At 49.4% G+C, this 25,992-nt stretch overlaps 1 protein-coding gene across 1 annotated transcript in view; it reads right to left on the minus strand.

Annotated features, from left to right (window-relative positions):
- Positions 1-642: 642 nt before the first annotated feature.
- The window catches only part of LOC141745344 (uncharacterized), a 30,921-nt gene continuing 5,571 nt past the window's right edge, over positions 643-25,992 (minus strand). The window contains 28 exon segments of the mRNA XM_074593020.1: positions 643-1,423; positions 1,859-1,954; positions 2,666-2,750; positions 3,147-3,226; positions 3,346-3,549; positions 3,961-4,092; positions 5,429-5,564; positions 6,562-6,619; positions 6,768-6,849; positions 7,373-7,715; positions 8,255-8,359; positions 9,484-9,695; positions 12,725-12,947; positions 15,413-15,471; positions 15,913-16,008; positions 16,726-16,810; positions 17,926-18,008; positions 18,128-18,331; positions 18,750-18,881; positions 19,426-19,575; positions 20,292-20,361; positions 21,350-21,407; positions 21,660-21,751; positions 22,592-22,695; positions 23,613-23,757; positions 24,308-24,362; positions 24,866-24,935; positions 25,493-25,623. Coding sequence (XP_074449121.1) covers positions 1,361-1,423; positions 1,859-1,954; positions 2,666-2,750; positions 3,147-3,226; positions 3,346-3,549; positions 3,961-4,092; positions 5,429-5,564; positions 6,562-6,619; positions 6,768-6,849; positions 7,373-7,715; positions 8,255-8,359; positions 9,484-9,695; positions 12,725-12,947; positions 15,413-15,471; positions 15,913-16,008; positions 16,726-16,810; positions 17,926-18,008; positions 18,128-18,331; positions 18,750-18,881; positions 19,426-19,575; positions 20,292-20,361; positions 21,350-21,407; positions 21,660-21,751; positions 22,592-22,695; positions 23,613-23,757; positions 24,308-24,362; positions 24,866-24,935; positions 25,493-25,623 — 3,353 coding nt within the window. The 3' untranslated portion in view covers positions 643-1,360.

Consider the following 25,992-nt stretch of genomic DNA (forward strand, 5'->3'; position numbering starts at 1 on the left):
CACCCACGGCGACAGAGGGCATGGCCCCAAAATCACCAGCTTTCCCCCCGAAGACGAGGAGAGGAGAGACCGCATCACCGGGCAGGAATCACCTCACATGATGGTAACTGCCATTACAGAAACAACACCACACGGTCATTTGTACAAGCGTTCCAACACGGGGCTTCCAAACCACCTCTTGGGCAGTTTTTCCTCTGCGATGGTCGAGGAAAGACCTGAAATCCCACTCCAGCTCCGGAGTGTAAGCTGGGGGGGGGGGTGGGGGGGGGAATGAAAGAAAGGGGGAAACACCATGTTTAAACAGATCTAGCTGGGTCTGAGCGTAACAGAGTGAGGATTGACACAAGCTCTTCATTGGGCAGACGCCTGGAGGCAGCGCCTGCGGCAGAGCAGCAATAATCTCCTACTTGGCTGTTCCTGGGATTCTCGCTGCTGAACAACGTCCTGGTTGTCCCTTCAGCATTTTGGGACAATCGCTTGGAGGTTCTGGTGCTCTGATACCCAGCCTGGCCAGTCTTCTTCCTCCATAGACTGTGAGTGAGCTAAAACCCACATTGATATGTCAACCTTATTTTCAATGACAAAAAAAAATAAACCACTCTCCTTACCAGATCAAGTTTCATTCCAGTAAGGCTCTTTAAATAATTTAAATATTTATTTTAACAAAAATAAATACTTCTCTTTTCACATTATAAAACTCCCTGGAGACAGAAAAAAACCAAACCAACCCCAACCACAGGGGGTTCTCTTGCAAATCAAAAGATGGTAAATGCTTTCTTCTGATGGTCATCACAAATCCACTTGTAGGCATCAAGTAGATGGCAGATTATTCCAGAAACAGAAGAAAACTCTCTTTGAGGAAACAGTAGTTCAGCACCTTCTTGTTGGGATGAGAAGTTCAGCTCACACAACTGTTGCCACCACCAGATGAGTCCCATTTGTCCATAACGTGACCACGTGTGCTGTGAGAGAAGTTCAGCTCATGCAACTGTTGCCACCACCAGATGAGTCCCATTCATCCATAAGGTGGCCACGTGCACTGCGAGGTGTGAGCAGCCCTCTCTGCGATGGAAGTTCACAGCATTTGTTCTTAAGCTTTCCCTTGGCCAGGTGACACCAACCTTTCCAGCTTGCACTTAAGGTGTGTTAGCTAATTTCAAAGAGAGTTACTGTCTCCAAAATAGGGGCAGGTGGGGGGGAATAACAATCTTAACCACTACTTCTTAACCTACAGAGAAAAATGTTTTCCTTAACCTACAGAGAAAAACTTCTAACAACAACAACAAAGTATTAAAAAAGTAACTAGAAAAAGAGTTGGTCACCCAAAGGTGACCCCAGGGTTCCTCCTGTCGTGCAGGTCTCACAGCAGCTCCTGATGGAGTATTTCCCATACCATCTTCTTACGGAAGTAAGGCATGTGGGTCTGAAAAGAAAAGAAAACTCCATGAAATACACCTCATGGCAGAAAGAGACACAAAATACGCAGAAACACCCACTTAATTCTTTACTAGGAAATTCCTTTTAAGAACTGTCATCACTTGCCCTTCGGGTACAGCCTGGCTTTCACCCACACAGCTCCTAAGAGGGTGACATGCCACCAAACCCAGATCTCCTTGACCACACAACAGCTCACAAGCACTTTCACAGAAGAGCACTGCCTTGGAAAAGAACCAGTGTCTTCACTGGTCAAAGGCCCATTTCTCCCAAAGATCCCAAGGCCAGATCCCACAAACCCACTGGCTCCAGTATCTCCCCCAAGAGGAATCTCACGGGGAGCAGACACCTCAGCCGCTGCGTAACTTCCCTGGCTCTTGTCTCTGTGCGAAAGGGGCTGGAGCTGTTTAGAACCTTCACTCACCTGTGTAAAGGTCATCGGTCTGTCTCTGCAGATGTAATCTGCGTATTTGCAGGTGAAAACGCCGCAGTCGCTTCCGTTTGATTGCTGAGGGATTTCCTAACGAATGCAAAGAAGATGGAGAATTTGCCTCTGTCTTCAAGGAAAAGCAACTTGGAAGCAGCACCCACTACCAAAAATACCCTAACCAGACACTCCTGAACTTGCACCATCCCCAGTAACCGCTCCCCAACACAAGGAACAGACCCCAGGAACTGCACATCATCCCTCCCCTCGGCTTCCTACGCTCGGATGTTACAAGCCAAATTCCTGGCAGGCTGATAAGGGACAGCAGGCTTCCCCCCTGCAAGGTGTCTGGAGGTTTCTACAGTGTCTTTCTGAAGTGACATCCCTTAAACCGAATCTTTAGGTGCTGCTTTTTACTATTAACTTGCTGAGAAACATCAGCCCAAGCCCTTGCTTTGTCACGTGCCAGGATCTGGGCTGCAAACAAGCAGCCCACGTTCTCTGACAACTGCTAAAGAGACTTGAAATTTGACTTGTGAAATGGGGGCAAAGCCAAATTCACCTTCACGTGGCAGAGCAATTTTAAAAAAAAAAAAAAAAAAAGAAAGTATTCAGCCAGCAAGGAGAGGCACTGCGCAAAGATTTCATCCCAGCATGGTTTCCTGGTCCACTTGCAGCCCCATGTGGGACCAGAAGAAGATGCTTATGGCTGTTCTCTAAAGTCCTGGCCTTATGAAAAAGCGTTAAGAGCTTCGTGACAAGGAGTTCTAGTTCACATTTCAAGTGCAAGTAGTGTTCGCTTACGTGTGGCTCCATGCTGTGAACAGTCCACTCCGAAACATTCAGCTCCATGTTTCTTTTTTCACGGCTCTCCTCTTGCAGGTATTTGCTGTTTAAAACAAAAGAAAAAAAAAAAAAATCACTCTTCATCGTTGTAATTCAGGCCGAGAAAAAAAGAGCTGCTGAAAGATCACAGGAAGATGAGTGGCAGGAGGGTTTTATTGATCACTAACTAAGTTGGTGCCCATGTGCCATGGGGCTACCGTGTCTTTGTCTGTGCTATAGGGGGAAGGTGGCAGAACCCAGGCATCCAAGACGCTGGGTGGAGGGGACGACGTGAGACTAGGGAAGGAGTCACTGTCAGACAACTCGCAGCAAGCGAATCCAAGATTTCTCATTTGTTATCTACAAGACATGTGGAAACTTGCCGTCGTGTCACAGGGGCAAAACCCAAAAACCTTCTCCTAATTCACAACACAAAAGCACTGACTGAGCAGTTACTTACAGCAAAGTCTCACAAATCTTGTCCCCTCCTTGTCCCAGGGAGTCGTAGTATTTGACGGTCTTCTTTCTGGTGTCTATGACCTGTTATTCAAAGGTGACTGTTAGACAAAGCACCACCTTGTGCTGCACAAACCTCAATGACTTTTCTTGCTAGCTTTTTCTCCCCACCCAACTCTAAATAACAAGCCCGTTTGACTCACCGCTAGTGTCCAGTGCAAACGCAAGTTAATGGGCACTAAGATGATGTCCCTCTGGAAGAGATCCACACGCCTGGTCCATCTTCCTACAGCTTTGTAGCCCCCAGAAGCAAGTTTTTCGTAAAAGAACGAACTAAAAGCGTGGACTGATGGATATCCTTCCCTCTTACTTCTTTCCATCACAAGACCCATGTAGAAATTGATGACCTGTACCATAAAGAGTAAGCTTGAGATGTGAAATAAGACACTAGCTTACCAAATGAAAAGCACAGCAAGATGTCTTTTCTGGCCACCCTGAAGTACGCAGCTGAGAGAACTCCAGCCTCAGCTGTCAGCTTTTGTTGTGAGAACATCGCACTTGGTTACATCTGCAGCTTGATAAAAACACCTGCCACCCACTCCAAGAACCTACACTAACTCCTGGAAGCGGCACAATACAAGTAAAGGAACTGCCAGAAGCACCGGACCCTTCAGTACCTAAAATAAGAACTGCACAGAGATTTCTAGGCTCTGCAGTGCAGGTCATCAAATAACTTTGCAAAGACTTGTGTACACGCTGAAGGGGCATTTTGAAATAAACGCCCCATTAGAAGATCCCTGTGCTGCAGCTACTTTTACCTCATCATTTAGCCAGCAAAGCTTCCTTAGGGTGTGGACGTCCTGGCGCGTGACCCTTAGTTTGAAGGCACTGCTCAGGATCTCCTCTGGCTCACCTTTGCCTAATGCGGCAACGACCTCTCTCTCCATGGCCTGAAATGGACAATTGAATGGGGAAGGACTTGTGCAACAGAGCATCGAGCATGCCAACCTGTGGGCAGCTTTCAACTCAAACACGGCCTGGAAATGAAGCTCAGGTGACAGAGCAACTGCCTTTGCCGGCTTTCGGCTAGGTTAGCAATCGCCCTTTTTGGTTGGTTGGTTGGTGTCAGCATCCCAACTTGGAACTTCAGGGCCCAGGTTTGCCTCAATTTGTTTTCACCAAGGAAGCTGAGATAAAACGCAGGGACAAGCAAACACACAGCAAACGCCTTTCCCATGCGATGCTGCAGCCCTCGCAACGCTGAGGTTTAAGGCAACCGCAGCAGGCATTCTCCACGCCAAGGCAGCTACGTCAGGAGCCTGAAAGAATGTGAGGGTGGGGGGAACTTCAAGGGAGCTGAAGTACCAGCAAAGGGGGAAACCGAGGCAGCTACACTGCAGTCAGGCAATCGGGAGTCCAGGCTGTGCATGCAACTGGTTGTCATTTGGACGTTTCCATCCAAGTCTGCTTAAGGAACGCAAATAAACCACTGGGTCTGTTAGAATAAAATACTCTGAACTGCAAGAGCATCTTCTTCTCGGTTGAACGTGGGCTAGCAGGATAAGAAAACCCCTGGTTTTCCTTGTACTGAGCATCACTCTGCAGACATTGTAAACTCTGGACTTGCTAGCCCTTTCCAAGTCAATCCTCAAGAGGCAAAAAAGGGGGCGCTCAATTAGACGGCAACTCCCAAGAATAAGAGCAGCCAACATTCAGACAAGCAGGGGAACCTCAACTCCCACTCCCTGTTGCATAGCGTAACTAAGTGAACTCCTGTGACCACTGCTACACGCACTGCAACCATGCCCAGCGCGCATCCACGCCTCAGTGACATCCCGAGGACGTACGCAAGATGCTCAGGTCCCCCACAAGCAAGGCAACACCACGGAGCAGTAAAAGCTTCTATTTCAAGTTCTATCTTCATGCTAGGACAGGTTGAGAGGCAGATCCCATATAACTGTAGGAATCGGGCCAGCACTGCTCTGGGAGACTGCTGTTAAACCTGGACTCATTTTTGTCCGAGTAGCAGAAGACCCACCAACCCTTAGGTTGGAGCACAACTCAAGGAGTGCGTGGAGCATCAAATGCTTAAATCCTTTAAATCCTTCGAACCAGCTTTAGTGCTGACCTTTGCACTGGGAAGTCACAGCTGCAGACACTCCCTAACAGCTTAAATGCAAGTTCTTCAGATTTCAAAAAGCCTGAAGAACCACCTATAACAAATGGAGTTCCTTGCAGCTGTTTCACAGCCTTCAGTTTTGTCTAACAGCCTGTCAGCTACGGTACCTCTGTGAGTGGAGTAAAGCCTTCTGCTCTTTTCTGCAGCCTTGGCGGTTTCTTTTCTTCCACCTCACAGGCAGGTGACTTTTTGGCCTCACCAGGTCCATCCTGTTGCAGAGTATCTTCTGCTGGTGGGGAGCCCCTGCAAGGAGAGGGAGAGAGAAAGAGAGAGAGCTGTGAGCTGTGGACCTGTACCGTCCCACAGAATTCTCAAGAATTCACCTTCTGGACAAGAAATGCTTTTTCAAGGCTCCTGCTGACTACAGCCTCGGTTGCACATGTGTGACAACATCGTCTCCGCTTCCAGCACGGTTCTTTCGGAGCAGCGAGACTGGCATAGAAGGAAGCGCTGGAGGCTTTGTAAATTCCTTCCCACCTCCCTGTGCAAGACTCCTTTGGTTTCTCTTGATCAGTTTCATTATTTGGAAAACAGGGAAGCAACCAGCACTTCCTCTGTCAAGTGCTCTGGGATCTACTGGGGATAAATGCTGTGTGCTAGGGCTTATACTGCAAGGTATAACAGGAACACCCGCAACTCTACCTGCAGCCACATACAGTTAGCTTACAGAAACTAAGACCAGCACAGGGAACTAAAAATGGGACACCTACAGGATATTTACTTGCCTTCTGTAGGCTAGTCAAGAGAGTGACTGTCCCCGTTTGGAGAGGATTACCAGTAAAACCACGCAAACTCTGAAGAGCAAACACACAGACAGTAAAGTTGTCCGTACACATGTGCCTTCTTCAAAACCAAGAATTTGCCTTGTCACCAAAGAAAAGGGCAGGGAGACCTTTTCCAGGAGGGAGACCTACAACAGACTCTCACAGTATTCTCCCCTTTCAGTCCAGCATGGTAAGAGTCGGTATCACAAGCTTTGTCAAATGACTTCCCTCAGTAGTTAAATCCACAAAAAAAGGCAAGAAAATGTTCCTTTCACTGGAACCCATCCTACCCTCTCAGTTCCTTTCTTTCCTTCTCTCCCCTCGAGCTCAGGTGAACCACGGACAATTCCAGCACACAACAGTGCCGCACGGCTAAAGAGAGCGCTAGGCTTTAAAGTGGGGAGAAGAACAGGCACGGAAAGAGACACGCGCACAGAGCCAAAAGAAACAAGAACCGTGATGAAAAGAGACTCTACCTGGTCACAACATCGCCCTGAGATGGCTCTGGGCAGCAAACATCCACCCATGTGATACCTGCACAGAAAAGCAGCAGTATTACAAAAATACGTCAACTTGCAATTTTACTTTTCAAGTAAAAACAAGCACAGAAGCCAGAGTTCTCTCAGGCAGACGAAACCTCAGAAAAACCAGGCACATTCAAGACTTCTGTACCGTGCAATACCTGTCCTCCTCTTTTTTGCCTCAGACTCGGCACGATCGTCCGCAGGCGCACAAGTGCTGAGGAAAGAACACACAGAACCGCGGCTTGAAACTTCCTTCAGCTTCTACCAGGCTGACTTCCCTTCACAGGACCCAAACTTCCAAAGGTACTTTCCAGAGCCCAAAGGTTTCCCCCTCCGGCGAAAGGCCCTCGGGCGGCGCGGGGCGGCGGGCGGCGGCGAGGAGGGCGCCGAGGGCCCCCAGCAGCCATCGGGACACACACCCCGCGCCGGAAATGCGCCCGACCCGCGCGCCCGGCGCCGCCTCCCTATTGGCTGCCGGGGAGCGCCCCCCCGCCCCTGCGAAACGGAGGGGAGGGACGGGCAGGCGGCGGGGCGTGCGCATGCGCGGCGCCGCCTGAGGGAGGCGGGAACGGCCGCCCAGCCCTCCGCCGCCTCCTCCCCGCTGGGGCCGGGCCTGTGCCGGCCCGCCCCCGGCCAGGCGGGGAGCTTTCCCTCCCAGAAAGCCCCGAGCCGAGCCCTGGACGGCCGTGGAGGGCGACAGGCGCGTCTCCCTTTAGGTTAGAGGCCCCGCAGAGCCCGGAGGGGCGGCCGTCAGGGGCCCAACCGAGGCCGGAGGGACCTCGCGGGGGACCCACAGAGGCCCGGGGGGCCCGTCGGAGGCCGGAGGGGCCCCACGGAGGACCCAGAGGCTGGAGAAGCCGTTCCGCCTCCCGCAGGACGGGGGCGGGCCACAGCGCCCGGCGACGCTGGCTCTTGCGCGCCCGCTACTGCCTCCTGTGCTCTGCGGCGGTGAGGGAATGGCATTGCCGGGCTTACCCAGCCCTGGCCTCACGGCCCAAGCGACGCTTTGTGCTGCTCCGCTGGGGAGCTGCAGGCGCTGCGTGCGGTTCCGCCATGGCTCCGCTGCAACTAGGGACGCGGACGCTGCGTTCGACCCTGGTGACCAACTGTGATGTAGTGGCGGCCAAGGGCCCGCTGCAGGGAGCCCGGCTAAAGCGGCCGCTGTGGGGCTGGCGAGTGCTGAGCTGGCTCCTGGTGGCCTTGGCTGGCTCTCAGGGGCCATTCTAGGAAAGGGGGAAGGATGGTCTTTTGGGGAAGGGCTCTTCCCTGCTCCCAAGGCAGATGTGGCCCACGTGAGACTCGTACAGCTGCCCTGTGCCACAGGGTGATGCTGAGGCTTCTCTCCTGCCTTGGGACCCCCTACCCTGGGCACAGGTGTGGAGCCAGCCCTGGGGCTGCAGGATTCCTCTGCCAGGCATGTCCCCCCAGCCGCAGTTTCTTCCACCCTGCAGCATAACCCACCGCAGGACAATGCTCAGAAGAAGATGAGAAATCTTCTCTGGGAACTGTGGTGGTTATTCTAAAGCAGCTCCTCTGTGCTTCCTGGTAACACCACTTCCTTGTCCTCACCAGGACAGGGGTTTGAATGCTGTTAAATGATTTGAAAACACCTGCGTGAATGGCTTTGTGTGTGCCAGAAAAGTACCTGACAGTGGTGGCAGGGTCAGTGTGACTGCGGTGCCCGTCCAAAGGTTTTGTCCCAGTCGGATTCCTTTGTGTGTGGTGTTTGGTGTGGAGACTCTTGTGATCTCTAGACGTCAATAACCAAACACATCAAGAAGTTACCATTTCATTAAATTAATGCCACCAGACTGAGGGTCTTTCTTTTTAGAGTGGAGTCTCTTGTTGCACCTTACATTAAATGCTTTTTTTTTTTTCCTCTCTGTCCTGTATATGGCAAAAAATTCCCATTTTTCTAAAAGCAAATAAAACAACAGCTGGATGTGCCAGAGGCTGCCTGTTGTAATTCCTGGCACGTCTTTACAGTGCAGTTTTACATCAGTTACATTTCTCAGTGCCTGTAATTGATGCACCTGATGGTCATGACTTAATTCCTTACTGTGCCTTTGAGCTTCTTGCTCAGTCCATTGATGCGTAAGGACTCAAAATTAGGCTCTTTGGTGCATGAAAATCTGGAATCCCGTTACCAGACGTTTACATCCGCATGGATTACTGGAGTCCCATCTCCGATCCGATAGTGAATGCGGTTCATTCCAGAATCTGAGCTCATTAATTGTGCGTTACCCAAAGTCTGTGCCTTTAGAGCAGCTTCAGTGTGAAAGCAGCTTCACACACCTGGGTGCTGAAGCAGCATATTTCCAATTAGTGGCATAACAAACTGAACAATTAACCTTAGGGCTGGAGGAATGCTTGGTCATTTTAGCTATACCCCTACTTTTAGGTATGGAAAGCGTAATATGCTTAATCTGGCATTTCAATCTCTTTATTTCGCATGTGTTCAGGATGATGCCGGGTGGCACAGCGCTATCCAAGACTCCAAACCAGCACTGCGACTCCCCGCAGCGCGCCTTTGCTGGGGCTTTCGCTGGCTAATCTCGGCGGTTCTTTGCCTTGGGTACCATCCCCCTGGATATGAGTCAGTTTGTCACCACAGCTGCCTTATGGCTCGTGTGTGTTTAGCTGGTCGGCACCTAAAGGCACCTCGCAGCTCGTCCCTGCTTCCCACCCCAAAACGGGCTCTCCGGGAGGCAGACTCCGTCTCGTGGCCAAGCACGGGTCTGGGCGGTCTTACTCGGGGTGTAAAATGGCAGAATGTGAACTCGGCTCCTGCCTGAGCTGAGCAGGGCCCATCTGAATTCCTGCCCGTCTTCTCCCCTGCCCACCAACCCCTCCCAGACGTTCCTCCTCCTCCACGGGCTGTCGCGGTGGTGTTTGTCACTCAGCTCAGAAGGGACACCGCCATCACCACCACTTTGTGGACCCAGAAGGACTAGGAGTGCCGGGCAGGGGTCCCTCAGCTTCCCGCCACCATTGCCATGGCAGGGGCTTGCATGGAGGTGGCACATCAGCTCAGCAAAGCCCCGCTGCAGCGTCTGCTCCACATCTGGTCTGGGCTGGGAGGATGGCTTTGGGGGAGGCGTGCGGAGACCCTGCTCTGTCCTCCCGGTGTCACCAGAGAGGTGCCCAGCACTCCTGGAGATGGGCTCTGCTCCCTCCCCTGCTGCGTGGTACCTGGCAGGGAAGGGCGAGCGCCTTCAGGGCGGCCACAGGGGCTTCCTGGGAAAGCCCCGCTTGTTTGGGAACGGCTCAGCAGTCGGCTGCGGGTGGCAACTTCTTCCTGTAACTGCTCCAACGTAACTCCCTCTTCTGCTCTGAGAAACCCACAACAATTTATTGTCGTTTAGACAGGTATTCTCTCACCCGATGACCCCTCCCCACCCAGGAAGGGGAACTGGGAAAAAACAAGGAAAGCCGAGGACTGAAATTCAAACAGGTTTAATAGAATAAGACTAGACGATTAACATTAAGAACACTAAAGAACCAGTATTGATCCCGATACCAATAGAAAATGCACAAGGACTATTCCCAGCCCATCCCATCAGCAGAAGCCGTGCTCTCCCAGCAGGGACAGCCAATGTGGGACCCTGCGAGTGCTGCGGCGTCCGGAGGAAGGGAAGGGCTCAGGGCTCCGGCACCGGGGCAAGGAGTGCTTCCGATGGCAGCCAGCAAGGGGGAGAGAACTCTGCAGCAAACTTTCTCATTTATACTGAATGGTTATAAATACAGAGAGACATCTATATACACAAACACAGAGAGACATCTATATACACACCTGCACAAGCGTCATTACGTATGCAGGCTCCACACTTCCAAACAAATCATAATTTGAAATACGGGTGGTCTGACACTGAGAAGGACACAAGAAATGCACGACTGGAGGGATGCAGCAGGGAGAATCTTGCCCATCCACATACCCCGTACCCCTTTCTAGTGTTTAGAAGTTAATAAGCTTTGAAGAAATGAGTAGAGAAATCATATTAGCGTAAGCAAATGACTGAAGTCTTCATCCCTTTGACATATTTTTACAACAACCTTTGCTACATTACGTTAAGATGGATGTGGAAGTTACTCTGATTAAAAAAAAAAAACCAACCAAACAAACAAAAGACCCGACTACCATATTAAACAATTGCTGACCAGGCACGTACCAAGTAATCACCACCACCATTAACTAATTCACACAACGAGACTCACTACTTTTCCCTTTAACTAGTCTTCTTCCCAGCCCTCCCATGCCTGAATCACATGCACTCCTGTGAGCGCAATTTCAATGAAGGAAAACACAATAAAAGCGACTTGGAAAAATGTGGCAATTATTACAGCATACCGATGGTATCTCAAGTGTGTTCCAGTATTCGAAGTATTAGTAGCACCTAATAACTTAGAGCCTCTTCAGTTAAAAAGAGCTTCCGGAGTTTAATCCCACTATGGACTATAAACTCTGAAAGAGAATTTGAGCGGGGATTTTCTTTCCCTTCTTTTTTTCACACACCCCTCCCTTTTTAAACTGTGACATAAACCAGTTTCAGTTTGCTTTGCTGCTGAAATAGCAAGTCCCATTACTTGTGAAAGCACCTGGTATTTCTTCTCCATCCCCAATGCTGACATTAGGACTCGTGGCTGCACAATCCAGTCAAGCCTGCAAAGCAATGCAGCTGGAAACGCAATCGGGGAAAAAAAAATAAATCAGCTGATTTAATTCCCAGATCCGACTGGCTGTCCAAACACTAGTATAAGGGAGAAAGCAGAACACGTTTTCAGGAGCACAATTCTTGTTGGCAGCATGGACTTGGAGCAGCTCAATGGACAGTCGGAAAGTCATATCCTAGATTCTTTATCCAAACGCTGCTGCTACTCTGCAGAGACTTGAGCGCTTCCCGCTTCAAAAAGTAGAAAAGCCATTGACTCGGTAAAATAGAAGCCTTAAGTAAGCCAAAAATGTCATAAATAACACTAGCCAAGAGCATTAGAAAAGCCGCTCCCTCATCTAGGCTGAAATAGCAGGTTGTAGCTCTGTGCTCTTCTCTCTTAATTTTACAAACGCCTACATTGCGTACAACTTGCCTATTTATGACTCACAAAAGTTCAGACATAACTCATTTTAAGCCTTGCTGAAGACTGTCTGCACGGGATTTTATTTTTTTAAATAAAAGTATAGAAAAGGAAAGTACAGGGAAGCAGGAAGAATGGGAACGTACAGACTAGGAAGTAGGTGGGATAGCAATTGCTGTCCTATCACACCCTGCACAGTTACCTTTCCAAAAGACTTTGCTCGAAAGGTCTTCGTGTTTCCACTCCTTCTGATTGGAAATACAGCGCAGGTTATCCTGCCAAACTTTTACTAAAGGTCGGCTGCCGTCTTAAACTGCTTTTCAGTGGACTTGCACAACAGCAATTCAATCAACCTTTTATAAAAAAAGCTAACCCACAGAAATCCACCTTGAGCAAGTCAGAACTAAGAGTTCCTCCCCAACAACACAACAGTTGTAAGAACGACGTGAAGACACCAACGGAGAGGGAAGACCGGGGGCGGCACGAGCCTATTCTCTAATCCCTGTCTTTCAGCATTCATTCCCATGCAGCATTTTTAACCTCCCGCAGACCAAGTTTTCCTAACCTCAGCTCCATGGAAGGACAAACACTTGCACTATTAAAGCTTCTTACAGGGCATCTGAAAGAGAAAAGGCCCTACCTAAAGCAAGACACTCCAATTTCCTGCTCAGAATTGTTACGTTCTCTTCAAAATGGATTTTTTGCCACCTCCAGTGAAGGCTAAAACTTCAAACTACTCATCACCTCCACAACTCCTGCTGAGGCTGCGAGAAGTTCAAAAAGTACAGGCTGATGAGGGAAAAAAGCACCCAAACCACAGCGCTGACCCCGGCACTGCACTTCTCCGTAAAAACTAAAGACCTCAAAGGAAAACAAGGCTCATTTCCCAAAGGAAAAACACCCCGACCCCGCCGCCGCCGCCGGGGCCGGGGCCACGGCGGGCTCGGGCCGCGGCGCCGCCCGGAGAGGGGCGGCAGAGGGAGGGATGGAGGGGAGCGCGGGCTGTCCCGGCCGGGCAGCGCACTCAGGCTCCGTGTATTACCCGCTCGCCGTAGTTCTGCTCCCCGCTGTCGCTCATCGTCCCGCCGCTCCCCGCCACCGGCACCGCCGACCCGACCCGACCGTCCCCGGCGCCAGCGCTCTCCGCAGAGGAAGTGACGCCGCCCCGCCGGCGCGCGGGCCCCCGCGCCAGGCCCCGCCTCCCTCGCCGCCGGCCCTGAGGGGAGGCCCCGCCCCGCGGCGGCCCTGGCGGGAGGCCGTGGCGGCTGGCGGCGGGCGCCGGGGGTGGCCCCCTCCTGCCCGGGCTCGGGAGCTGCTGGGGGCCGGGGGGGCGGAACCCGACGAGCGGCCCCTTCAGAGACAGCTCCAGTGCCCGGTGGAGCTGGTCCTGCCCGCCCGAGCGGGGCCAAGGCCAGGATCCTGTCTTTCATGGAAGCAGAGAAGGGGTTGGCTTGGAAGGGACCTTCAAGCCCACGCAGTGCCACCCCCTGCCCTGGGCCGGGACACCTCCCACCAGCCCAGGCTGCTCCCAGCCCCGTCCAACCTGGCCTTGAACCCCTCCAGGGATGGGGCAGCCACAGCTTCTCTGGGCAGCCTGGGCCAGCGTCCCACCACCCTCACAGCAAAGAATTGCTTCCTCACATCTCATCTAAATCTCCCCTCTTCCAGTGAAAAACCGTTCCCCCTCATCCCATGGCTCGTGCCCTCCAAAAGGCCATTTCCTAAGGAGAAGCGAGGCCCAGCTCCCACACAACTGCTCGAGCAGAGCACAGTGTTAACAGGCTGTTGCTCCCCAGGGGCTGCTCTCAGGGAACCTCCTTGGGGCACAAGGACACGAGCCCCGGCTGAAGGGCCAGAGCCCAGGAGGTGACCCTGTAGACAGAGGGGACGGTGGCTGGTACGCCTACCATTTCCCCACCACCTCAGACGCAGAGGCTTTCAGCAGCCACCAGCGCTGCCAAGCGACCAGCAGCAGGGATCCCCTGACGGAGGACGGGGGACAAAATCCTGCTTTTGTACTCAGCAGAGCACAGGGTCAGCCTCAAAACTGCAGCCCCCAGACAGCGAGAACCCAAGAGAAGGGGAAAGGACACTTCAAGCATTCAGCTACTCCGTCCTAGCGGTAATAAACAGCTAAAATCTTCCACGTCCTCCGGGAGCCCAGGAAGATGTAGCATCTCATGGAGGGACAAACCACGACAGATGGCCTTTGCAATAGTTCTTCCTTTGGAGAACCTCCTCTGGTTTGGGGACGGATTAAGCTCATCACTTTGAAAGCAGAGGGCGATGTGGCTGCTGACCCGCACCACAGCCAAACCACCGCGTCAGCCGGCCCAGGAGAGCAGACCTTCAGGCGAGGAGCAGCCCGGGAAGGCTGATCCCACCCACGGCGACAGAGGGCATGGCCCCAAAATCACCAGCTTTCCCCCCGAAGACGAGGAGAGGAGAGACCGCATCACCGGGCAGGAATCACCTCACATGATGGTAACTGCCATTACAGAAACAACACCACACGGTCATTTGTACAAGCGTTCCAACACGGGGCTTCCAAACCACCTCTTGGGCAATTTTTCCTCTGCGATGGTCAAGGAAAGACCTGAAATCCCACTCCAGCTCCGGAGTGTAAACTAGAGGGGGGGAAAAAAATGAAAGAAAGGGGGAAACGCCCTGGTTAAACTGATCTAGCTGGGTCTGAGCGTAACAGAGCGAGGATCGACACAAGCTCTTCATTGGGCAGATGCCTGGAGGCAGCGCCTGTGGCAGAGCAGCAATAATCTCCTACTTGGCTGTTCCTGGGATTCTCGCTGCTGAACAATGTCCTGGTTGTCCCTTCAGCATTTTGGGACAATCGCTTGGAGGTTCTGGTGCTCTGATACCCAGCCTGGCCAGAGTCTTCTTCCTCCATAGACTGTGAGTGAGCTAAAACCCACATTGATATGTCAACCTTATTTTCAAAGACAAAAAAACCCTAAATCACTCTCCTTACCAGATCAAGTTTCATTCCAGTAAGGCTCTTTAAATAATTTAAATATTTATTTTAATAAAAATAAATAAATACTTCTCTTTTCACATTACAGAACTCCCTGGAGACAGAAATAAAACAAACCAACCCCAACCACAGGGGGTTCTCTTGCAAATCAAAAGATGGTAAATGCTTTCTTCTGATGGTCATCACAAATCCACTTGTAGGCATCAAGTAGATGGTAGATTATTCCAGAAACAGAAGAAAGCTCTCTTTGAGGAAACAGCAGTTCAGCTCCTTCTTGTTGGGAAGAGAAGGTCAGCTCACACAACTGTTGCCACCACCAGATGAGTCCCATTTGTCCATAACATGACCACGTGTGCTGTGAGAGAAGTTCCACTCGTGCAATGTCACCACCACCAGATGAGTCCCATTCGTCCAGAACGCGGCCACGTGCGCTGCGAGGTGTGAGCAGCCCTCTCTGCGATGGAAGTTCACAGCATTTATTCTTAACCATTCCCTTGGCCAGGTGACACCAACCTTTCCAGCTTGTGCTTAAGGTGTCTTAGCTAATTTCAAGGAGAGTTACTGTCTCCAAAATAGGGGCAGGCAGGGGGGGAAATAACAATCTTAACCACTACTACTTAACCTACAGAGAAAACCTTGTGTGCCTGCTGCTATTTCAAATGAGGTAGTAGAAAAGTAACTAAAAGAAGAGGTAGTCACCCAAAGGTGATGACAGTGTTACTCTGGTAGAGCATGCCTCACAGCAGCTCTTGATGGAGTATTTCCCAGACCATCCTCTCGCGGAAATATGGCATGTGGATCTGAAAAGAAAAGAAAACTCCATGAAATACACATCATGGCAGAAAGAGACACAAAATACGCATAAACACCCAGTTAATTCTTTACTATGAAGTTCCTTTTAAGAACCACCAACGCTTGCCCTTCCGGTACAACTTGGCTTTCACGTGCACAGCTCCTAAGAGGGTGACATGCCACCAAACCCAGATCTCCTTGACCACACAACAGCTCACAAGCACTTTCACAGAAGAGCACTGCCTTGGAAAAGAACCAGTGTCTGCATTGGTCAAAGGCTGAGACCCATTTCTCCCAAAGATCCAAAGGCCAGATCTCACAAACCCACTGGCTCCAGTATCTCCCCCAAGAGGAATCTCACGGGGAGCAGACACCTCAGCCGCTGCGTAACTTCCCTGGCTCTTGTCTCTGTGCGAAAGGGGCTGGAGCTGTTTAGAACCTTCACTCACCTGTGTAAAGGTCATCGGTCTGTCTCTGCAGATGTAATCTGCGTATTTGCAGGTGAAAACGCCGCAGTCGCTTCCATTCGATTGCTGAGGGATTTCCTAACGAATGCAAAGAAGATGGAGAATTTGCCTCTATCTTCAAGGAAAAGCAACTTGGAAGCAGCACCCGTTACCAAAAATACCCTAACCAGACACTCCTGAACTTGCACCATCCCCAGTAACCGCTCCCCAACACAAGGAACAGACCCCAGGAACTGCACATCATCCCTCCCCTCGGCTTCCTACGCTCGGATGTTACAAGCCAAATTCCTGGCAGGCTGATAAGGGACAGCAGGCTTCCCCCCTGCAAGGTGTCTGGAGGTTTCTACAGTGTCTTTCTAAAGTGACATCCCTTAAATCGAGGCTTTCGGTGCTGCTTTTTACTATTAACTTGCTGAGAAACATCAGCCCAAGCCCTTGCTTTGTCACGTGCCAGGATTTGGGCTGCAAACAAGCAGCCCACGTTCTCTGACAACTGCTAAAGAGACTTGAAATTTGACTTGTGAAATGGGGGCAAAGCCAAATTCACCTTCACGTGGCAGAGCAATTTTAAAAAAAAAAAAAAAAAAAAAAAAAAAAGAAAGTATTCAGCCAGCAAGGAGAGGCACTGCTCAAAGATTTCATCCCAGCATGGTTTCCTGGTCCACTTGCAGCCCCATGTGGTACCAGAAGATGCTTATGGCTGTTCTCTGAAGTCCTGGCCTTATGAGAAAGCGTTAAGAGCTTCGTGACAAGGAGTTCTAGTTCACATTTCAAGTGCAAGTAGGGTTCGCTTACGTGTGGCTCCATGCTGTGAACAGTCCACTCCGAAACATTCAGCTTCACGTGTCTTTTTTCACGGCTCTCCTCTTGCAGGTATTTGCTGTTTAAAACAAAGAAAAACCACTCTTCATCGCTGTAATTTAGGCCGAGAAAAAAAGAGCTGCTGAAAGATCACAGGAAGACGAATGGCAGGAGAGTAAACATGTCAGAGGATCCTCACAGCAGCTGATTTCAGGCATTTGGAGGAAAAATCCAAATCTTAAATTTACAAACGCTGCGAGAGGCTGCGAGCTAACCATCAGGAATGAGACCGACAATTCCAACAGAGGCTTCCACAAAAGCCTAAGTTCATTGCTTAGCAGAGGCCAAAAAACCCCAAATCCCATGTTATCAGAGGAAGAACAGAAAAACCAAGCAAGGAACCCTAATGTCATCAGCCCACCACGTGCCTGAATCCCACACACTGCGTGCGCCTCCGGAAGGACAAACACAAAAGCTTTTGGGCCAGCACCTCTGGCTGAGGAAGTTTCCAGGCCACCAGTTGCTGGAAAAAAGGACTGGATGCAGACCTGTTCTTATAGCCTTTCCCAGGCACCTGCTCTTAACTGTTCAGGACAGCACCGGACTAAACCAACGCTTGGTTTGTCTCTGCGGGGCCGCTCTCCTTGCTCTTGGGCTACAAAGCTGCTGGATTAAGGGGTTTGACTACCTCTGCATCAGTGGCAGAGACTTCTAAGGACGCCTGCTTGCACAACAGGAAAACCTGTCCCCGTTACGTTGGAGAGGTGTGCGTGCCAGCTGACACAGCTGCAAAAGCTGGCTACACGGTATCTGTCTTGAACGAGAATGTCAGAATTACAAAGAGCACCCAGCGGTATCTTCAAACACTTCTGCCCTCAACTTCTTCCCTTTCGTCAATAGCCCCATTTTATTGATCACTAACAAAGTTGGTGCCCGTGTGCCACGGGGCTACCATGTCTTTGTCTGTGCTATAGGGGGAAGGTGGCAGAACCCAGGCATCCAAGACGTTGGGTGGAGGGGACGACGTGAGACTAGGGAAGGAGTCACTGTCAGACAACTCGCAGCAAGCGAATCCAAGATTTCTCGTTTGTTATCTACAAGACATGTGGAAACTTGCAGCCGTGTCACAGGGGCAAAATCCCAAAACGTTCTCCTCATTCACAACACAAAAGCACTGACTGAGCAGTTACTTACAGCAAAGTCTCACAAATCTTGTCCCCTCCTTCTTGTCCCCGGGAGTCAAAGTATTTGACGGTCTTCTTTCTCATATCTATGACCTGTTATTCAAAGGTGACTGTTAGACAAAGCACCACCTTGTGCTGCACAAACCTACATGACTTTTCTTGCTAGCTTTTTCTCCCCACCCAACTCTAAACAACAAGCCTGTTTGACTCACCGCTAGTGCCCAGTGCAAGCTCAAGTTAATGGGCACGAAGATGATGTCCTTCTGGAAGACATCCACGCATCGGGTCAGTCTTCTTACTGTTCTGTAGCCCCCAGAAGCTAGTTTTTCATAAAACAAAGAACTAAAAGCGTGGACTGATGGATATCCTGCCTTCTTACTTCTCTCCATCACAAGACCCATGTAGAAATTAATGACCTGTACCACAAAGAGTAAACTGGAGATGTAAAATCAGACGCTAGCTTACCAAACGAAAAATACAGCCACATCTCTTTTCTGGCCACCCTGAAGTATGCAGCTGAGAGAACTCCAGCCTCAGCTGTCAGCTTTTGTTGTGAGAACATCGCACTTGGTTACAGCTGTTTATCAAACTGCACTTTGGTAAAAACACCTGCCACCCACTCCAAGAACCTGGACTAACTCCTGGAAGCACATAACACAACAAGTGAAGGAACTGCCAGGAACGCTGGACCCTCAAGTACCTAAAATAAGAACTGCACAGAGATTTCTAGCCTCTGCTGTGCAGGTCATCAAATAACTTTGAAAAGTACACGGTGAAGGGGTATTTTTAAAGAAATGCTCAATTAGAAGATCCCTGTGCTGCAGCTACTTTTACCTCATCATTTAGCCAGCAACCGTTCCTTAGGGTGTGGACGTCCTCACGAGTCACCTTTAGGTTGAAGGCACTGCTCATGATCTCCTCTGGCTCACCTTTGCCTAATGCGGCAACGACCTCTCTCTCCATGGCCTGAAATGGACAATTGAATGGGGAAGGACTTGTGCAACAGAGCATCGAGCATGCCAACCTGTGGGCAGCTTTCAACTCAAACACGGCCTGGAAATGAAGCTCAGGTGACAGAGCAACTGCCTTTGCCGGTTCTCGGCTAGGTTAGCAATCGCCCTTTTTGGTTGGTTGGTTGGTTTCAGCATCCTGACTTGCAACTTCAGGGCCCAGGTTTGCTTCAATTTGTTTTCACCAAGGAAGCTGAGATAAAACGCAGGGACGAGCAAACACACAGCAAACGCCTTTCCCATGCGATGCTGCAGCCCTCGCAACGCTGAGGTTTAAGGCAACCGCAGCAGGCATTCTCCATGCCAAGGCAGCTAAGTCAGGAGCCTGAAAGAATGGGAAGGTGGGGGAACTTCAAGTCACAGCTGCAGACGCTCCCTAACAGCTTAAATGCAAGTTCTTCAGATTTCAAAAAGCCTGAAGAACCACCTATAACAAATGGAGTTCCTTGCAGCTGTTTCACAGCCTTCTCTTTTGTCAAACAGCCTGTCAGCTACGGTACCTCTGTGAGTGGAGTAAAGTCTTTTCCTATTCTTCTCAGCCTTATGACTTTCTTTCCTTTCACGGCAAGGGCGGGTGACTTTTTGGCCTGGGTGGGTGCCAGAGGTACTTGGCGTAACACACCTTCTGCAATCTGAGCTCCACGCTGTTCCTGTGAGACAAAAGGACGTCAAGCTACCAATCCAGCACAGATTTTTTTGCTAGGGGATAGCACAGAAAATCTTGCTCATGTCTAAAACTGGAAGGGCTTTTGTACAAACATCTAACCAGACGACTCCAAAGTTACTTTTTGTCGAGGACTGCATTCCAACTGCGCACCCATGTAGTGCTGCACTCAAAACTAAACGGAGGCAAGAGAGGCAGGAAGTTAGTTTGCCTTGGAGTAGCGTTAAGAACCCCAGAAAAGCCTCCACAGGTAGGTATCAGGTTGAGATGGAGATTAATAGCTCTGATTTCCAGGACTAAAATTTAATTTTGATCTCAATCCTGACCAGAGACGAAAGTCAAAGAGATGTACTTCCTATCTCACAAAAAAAGACACCACTAAAGATACCACAGTCCAGCTCTGCAGGTCAACCAAGCCTGTGCAGTAAAGACTCTGAGGCTGTACCCAACACATCAAAGGGGAAGAAGAAAAATAGTATAGGGTAGTGCGCTCATCATAGTCCAGAAACAAAATGAACGGCAGCAGGAAACCCTTTGTGATTGTGCTACTCAACAAATCATGCTCCCGCTTCCCTTGGGAAAAACGACCTGGACGAATACAGATATTGTTGAGGAAGTAATGAAAGGGAGGAGCGCAAAAATTTCTGATCACAACCAGATACATTTTCCTAAAAAATGGAATCATGAATAACACAAGCTTACCCCTGCAACTGCAACAGCTTGTTTCACCGCTCCGTCCTCTTCCAGACATTCTTCTGCTGGCGGGGAGCCCCTGCGAGGAGAGGGAGAGAGAAAGAGAGAGAGCAGCGAGCTGTGGACCTGTACTGTCCCACGGAATTCTCAAGAATTCACCTTCTGGACAAGAAATGCTTTTTCAAGGCTGATGTTGACTACAGCCTCGGTTGCACCCCTGTGACAACATCGTCTCCGCTTCCAGCACGGTTCTTTCGGAGCAGCCAGACTGGCATAGAAGGAAGCGCTGGAGCTTTGTACATTTTTTCCCATCTCCCTGTGCAAGACTCCTTTGGTTTCTCTTGATCAGTTTCATTATTTGGAAAACAGGGAAGCAACCAGCACTTCCTCTGTCAAGTGCTCTGGGATCTACTGGGGATAAATGCTGTGTGCTAGGGCTTATACTGCAAGGTATAACATGAACACCCGCAACTCTACCTGCAGCCACATACAGTTAGCTTACGGGAACTAAGACCAGCACAGGGAACTAAAAATGGGACACCTACAGGATATTTACTTGCCTTCTGTAGGCTAGTCAAGAGAGTGACTGTCCCCATTTGGAGAGGATTACCAGTAAAACCACGCAAACTCTGAAGAGCAAACAAATACACAGACAGTAACCTTGTCTGTCTATACGTGCCTTCCTCAAAACCAAGAATTTGCCTTGCCACCAAAGACCCCCTTTTTCAGGAGGGAGACCTACAACAGACTCTCACAGTATTCTCCACTTTCAGTCCAGCGTGGTAAGAGTAGGTATCACAAGCTTTGTCAAATGACTTCCCTTGGTAGTTAAATCCACAAAAAAGGCAAGAAAATGTTCCTTTTACTTCAACCCGTCATACTCTATCCGTTCCTTTATTTCCTTCTCTCCCCTCACGCTTAGGTGAACCACTGACAATTCCAGCACACAACAGTGCCGCACGGCTAAAGAGAGCGCTAGGCTTTAAAGCGGGGAGAAGAACAGGCACGGAAAGAGACACGCGCACAGAGCCAAAAGAAACAAGAACCATGATGAAAAGAGACTCTACCTGGTCACAACATCGCCCTGAGATGGCTCTGGGCAGCAAACATCCACCCATGTGATACCTGCACAGAAAAGCAGTAGTATTAAAAAAATAAGTCAACTTTCAATTGCCATTAGATGTACGTAGCTCTCCGTTTCTGAGGAATAAATAAAAAAAAAAAATATATTTAAATGACGACTGTACGGTTAGGAAGTTTGAACTCTGGCAAGCAGTGTGAACTTTGAATATCATGTGGGAGTGTATAGGAAATGCCCTATTTTCATTTGAAGTCTACCTACAAACTGGAATGGATTTGAATCATGGGGATACTCACCAGTCCTCAGAGTTGCATATGGATAAACATCTCCTCCTCCTTTTGTTTCTTCCGGGTCAGTCATCACAGGTTCCTTGGAATAGGCTTCAACCCTTCGGTGCAGCAAAAACAACAGAGGAGAATCACTATTTTTATACCTAGGGCATTTCTTGTCAGTACATACCAATTCACTAGGACAGATCCAGTTCAGACGTACGCAACTGTCTACGTTAGAGTTGGAAGTCATGGGTAAAGCAACAGGTATACGTAACGTAAAATTAAGCTGTTTAATCCCTTGGCAGAAACATCCTGTCTCCTGCACTAGTTTCCGGACAAAATGCAAAGGCATTTCCATGGGGAGTTTACGTTCAGAAACTCGGCCACTTTCAACTCGGGCACACTGAAGATACACGAGTCCAATTTTCTGTCTCTTCAGAATTTCAAGAGAGATCAATCCATCGTGGTATTTGTTCCCTTTACCTTTTCACCAGTCAATCAGTGGCTTTTTTGGTTTGTCTTTACAAAGAAAGAAACATTCTTTGCACATCCTACAAATACCTGGGTTAACCTGAGGAGGCCACCGAGGAGGACATTTTACTTCAGACCTGCTCTACCCTGACCTCAGAGACTACATGCTCATTAGCAGTCGGAGTGCATTAGGCATGTGCCCTGGGAACACGCTCTGGTTTAGCTTCACCTGAAAGGAATCTGCTTCACATGCTCCAGCTCTGCTCTGAGATATGAGCCCAACAGATCATTCAGAGACTATTCGTGCTTCATTGCAGGGAGCTGAAGCGGGGGGGTCGGTCTTTTAAAAATTACTTTGCCCCAACACTTGCCCTGGGACACTGCCCAGAACCCCCACTGTAGGACACAGTCATCCCCTCCGCTTCCACGTACAACACCTACAAAGTTACCACCAAAAAGTTAAAGGTAATTTTTCCTATAATTACTTGCGGAACCTTGTCGGCTCTGGATTAGGACGGCTTCCAGCATCTTCTTCCTTTACTGATTCCAAAGGCTTTTGATGTTTCACCTTTTCTCCTCGCTGAACATCCTAGCAAAATGGAGGGAAAACCAAACAGCTTAGAACCACTGCATGTGAAGCAAACGTTTGTCATCCGGATATAGCGTGGACTGCACAGGCTGCTCCCAAAATATTGGCACGTTATTCACATTTACTTTAGCAGGAATTCCCACCTTCCTTTTGTGTTAGCCCTGCTCTAGGAGCTCGTGTCCCACTACAAGGCTCAAAATTCCTTCTGCAACTGTTTCCTCAAATGGGGGCCTCTTCTCTTCAGCTATGGTCTGCACCCCTTGCCTAATAATTCAGGCTAATAGGCATTCCTGCCAATAGACATCATGATTGGCTGCTATGAGTCCCCGGGCGTATCCTAATCATGCTCCACAGCTTGCCATGGCCTGCTTCTCCAGCACTTTGCCCTACGTTCTTCTCCCATGTAAGCTCATCAGGAATTTTCCAATGGTTCCTTCAGGTGTTGGAAGGAAAGGACAGGGAAAGACCTCTCAGATAGCCCTGTAAGGAAGGGGTAGCAGCAACTCAGTGGGTTTTTTCCCTCCGCTATCCTTTTAGACTTGCTACCTAAAGAGCAGAGTTGAGCTAGGTTAAGGACAAAGTAGTGAAACAACTCTGCAACAAATACATACTTAGTGACAAGGCAGTACAGCTCCACTGACAAGGGAAACTGGCTGCAGGGTCCTCCCCCACTACACCAGGTCCATGAAAATGGTTTAAAATTCAATCCTTTGGCAACAAACCACTGCTCTGTTCCAAGACTTGATGCACGTAAAGGCAAATGAAATGCTATATGCTGATTTCCCAGAAGCATCCCTTCAACTTCTTTCACTACACCCACTGTGCTGTTACAAACTGCTCCTGCAGCCTTTACACACCGTTTTGCTATCAGTGCTAAGTTCTTTCCGTTCAAAAGACACATTTCGCACTCAGGTTACCTCTTCAGCAGTACAGAAAAGCCTCCCCATTTTGCTGGCTTCCAAAGTGCTGCGTTCTGGCGCAGCGCGCTCCTTAATGGGTGGCCTCAGTGTCAAGACGCTGCCTGAGGCAGGTTTGATGTCCTGCTTGCCCCTCTGGCTTGTGCTAAAAACATCAAGGGCAAAAGAAATAGTATCAAGAGAAGGTTCAAATATGCAGCTCCCGATGCTAGCTTCACCAACAGCTGTTGTGTTAAAGCACGTACGCTGATGATGATGGAGACAGATGCGAGATGTTTACAACCTTTAGATGAAGACCTGCTGTCTTCAACTAGCTCATGGGAAAGTACAGAGAAGTCAAAGCGAAAATCAGAACAACTGCCTTGAAGATACACTGCTGTTTGTCACCTCAGCCTCTTCTCAAGTTCTACACTTCCTCTTACCACAGACCTTTAATCTTTATCTAATCTCCTGTGGCTATGAAGTATCCGGATTTAAAGAAAAAGCTTAAAATCAGTTGGGGGAGAAAAAACCAAAAAAGCAGCTGGAGACCTCCCTTAGTACAGCAGCCTGAGGGAGTTCCAGGCTACCTTGGAGGAATATTGCTCTGTGGACACAAATACAAATGTTAGGCAATACGCAGGAAGTTCAACAACAAAAGTGAAAGGCAATAAACCTTTCGGAGAAGAACTCCAAGAAAATGGAAGGAGTTTTACCTCAGACGCGGAATTGTCTTGTCACAAAGGGACAGTGAGCGTAAGGCATCAGTAACTACAAAAAGAAATTGAAGGGGTTTATGAGTTTACAGTCAAGAGCTTCACAAAAGAAAACTTGTCATTTTCTCTCCTACATCATAACATTATTTGTGTTATGTCACTTGAGGAGAGTTTCAGAGTTTCATACTGGCAACTACAGAAAGTTGTGCACACAAGGGATTGCCAGCCAAAACCTGAAATAAAAAAGGGTTATCAGGACCTACTACCCAAAATCAGCTTTTCAAACAACTGACTTCTGGCAAGCCAACAGTGGACATATCAGAACTGAAGGACTGCATCCAAGGCAGCTCGTCTACTGAGATGACAAGATCAACGCCTGGCTCCACTCCAGAGGCAATGCAAGGATGCAGGCAGGAAACAGAGCTCACACTCAAGTATTCCCAGACGCTGCCTAGTATTGTGCCTGCGATAAGCCCTACAGAACTCTAGGCCTCCAGCTGTACAGTGCACAAGGGCGGGTGAAAAAGAAACGAGTTCATAACTCCATGTCAGCCTTACCAATCCGTAGCGTTCCTCCTTCTTCCATACACCATCTTGGTCTTTTAGCTGGAGGCTCAGAAAAGATGGACTGCAAATAAAAAAAAGGAAAACAATGAGAGTAAAATGTGAATTCCATGTGAATGCCAGCAAACATAAACTTCCTGAAATTTAGTCAACTCTGGTATGACCTGGGGACCATGATTTGCCCGCTCAGACTGCAGAAGAATGGCAATCTACAGGAATCCTCCCCTGGAATGGTGGATTATGAACCTATCAGAAGGAGCTTTATCCAGAGGAAGTACGCAGTTTTTCTTGCAAAGTTGTGTATTTTGATTCCCTAACTACAAGCTTGAGAAAGAGAGTAACAACAGTTTACAAACACAGGACAACCATAAACTGGGATGACGGGAAAGTATCTGGAAGGCAACAAACGCTTTGCTCCTCCCTCGGACGCAAGGGCTAGAGCAGAGGACGCAGAGCTGAGGAAGGCAAACCCAGCACACACCGAGCTGCCTGCTAGAAATGGAAAAGAACCACCTACTGCTGCGCAGGCTCAGAGCAGGCCCAACTTCAGGACGCTTCACGGAGAGACGCTTGCTCTTTCATCTTCCATAGATTCTCCCTATTTTCCCAACCCTTGCTAACCTCTTCCCCTGACTCTCTGCTCGGAGCATCGTCCCTGACTGACGCTCTCGGGCGTTTCGTTGCCTTGCGTTGCAACTTTCCCACAGTGGCAACTTCTCCAGGTTTCTGTCCATTCTCGGAGACGTCAAAAACTAAAAAAGCAAAGACAGGCCATATAAGAACATGATAGGAAAGGAGATTAGGATTTCTAAAGCAGTGTAACCCATTTCATGTTACGCGCCCTTCTGCCAACAGCACTTGGTGGCAATTTTTGTATGAGTTGCCTCACTGAGCAGCCCCTCAAGAGCCACAGCTCAAAGACTAACCCACCCGTGAGTCTGCCAGACAGATCTGCAAAAAAACCCTGCTTTGGAGAACATTCCCTGTTTCCGGAGAAGCAGCACAGGGTGCAATTTATCCTCCTCCCACCTCCACACACGCATGTAGTTTGTCACGTGTACGTGTTTATTACGTATACATCCACACGCATGCAGTTTATTACCTACAGTAGTAGATAAGCT

Source organism: Larus michahellis, chromosome 6 (genome assembly GCF_964199755.1).
Source record: "Larus michahellis chromosome 6, bLarMic1.1, whole genome shotgun sequence".
Lineage (NCBI taxonomy): Eukaryota > Metazoa > Chordata > Aves > Charadriiformes > Laridae > Larus > Larus michahellis.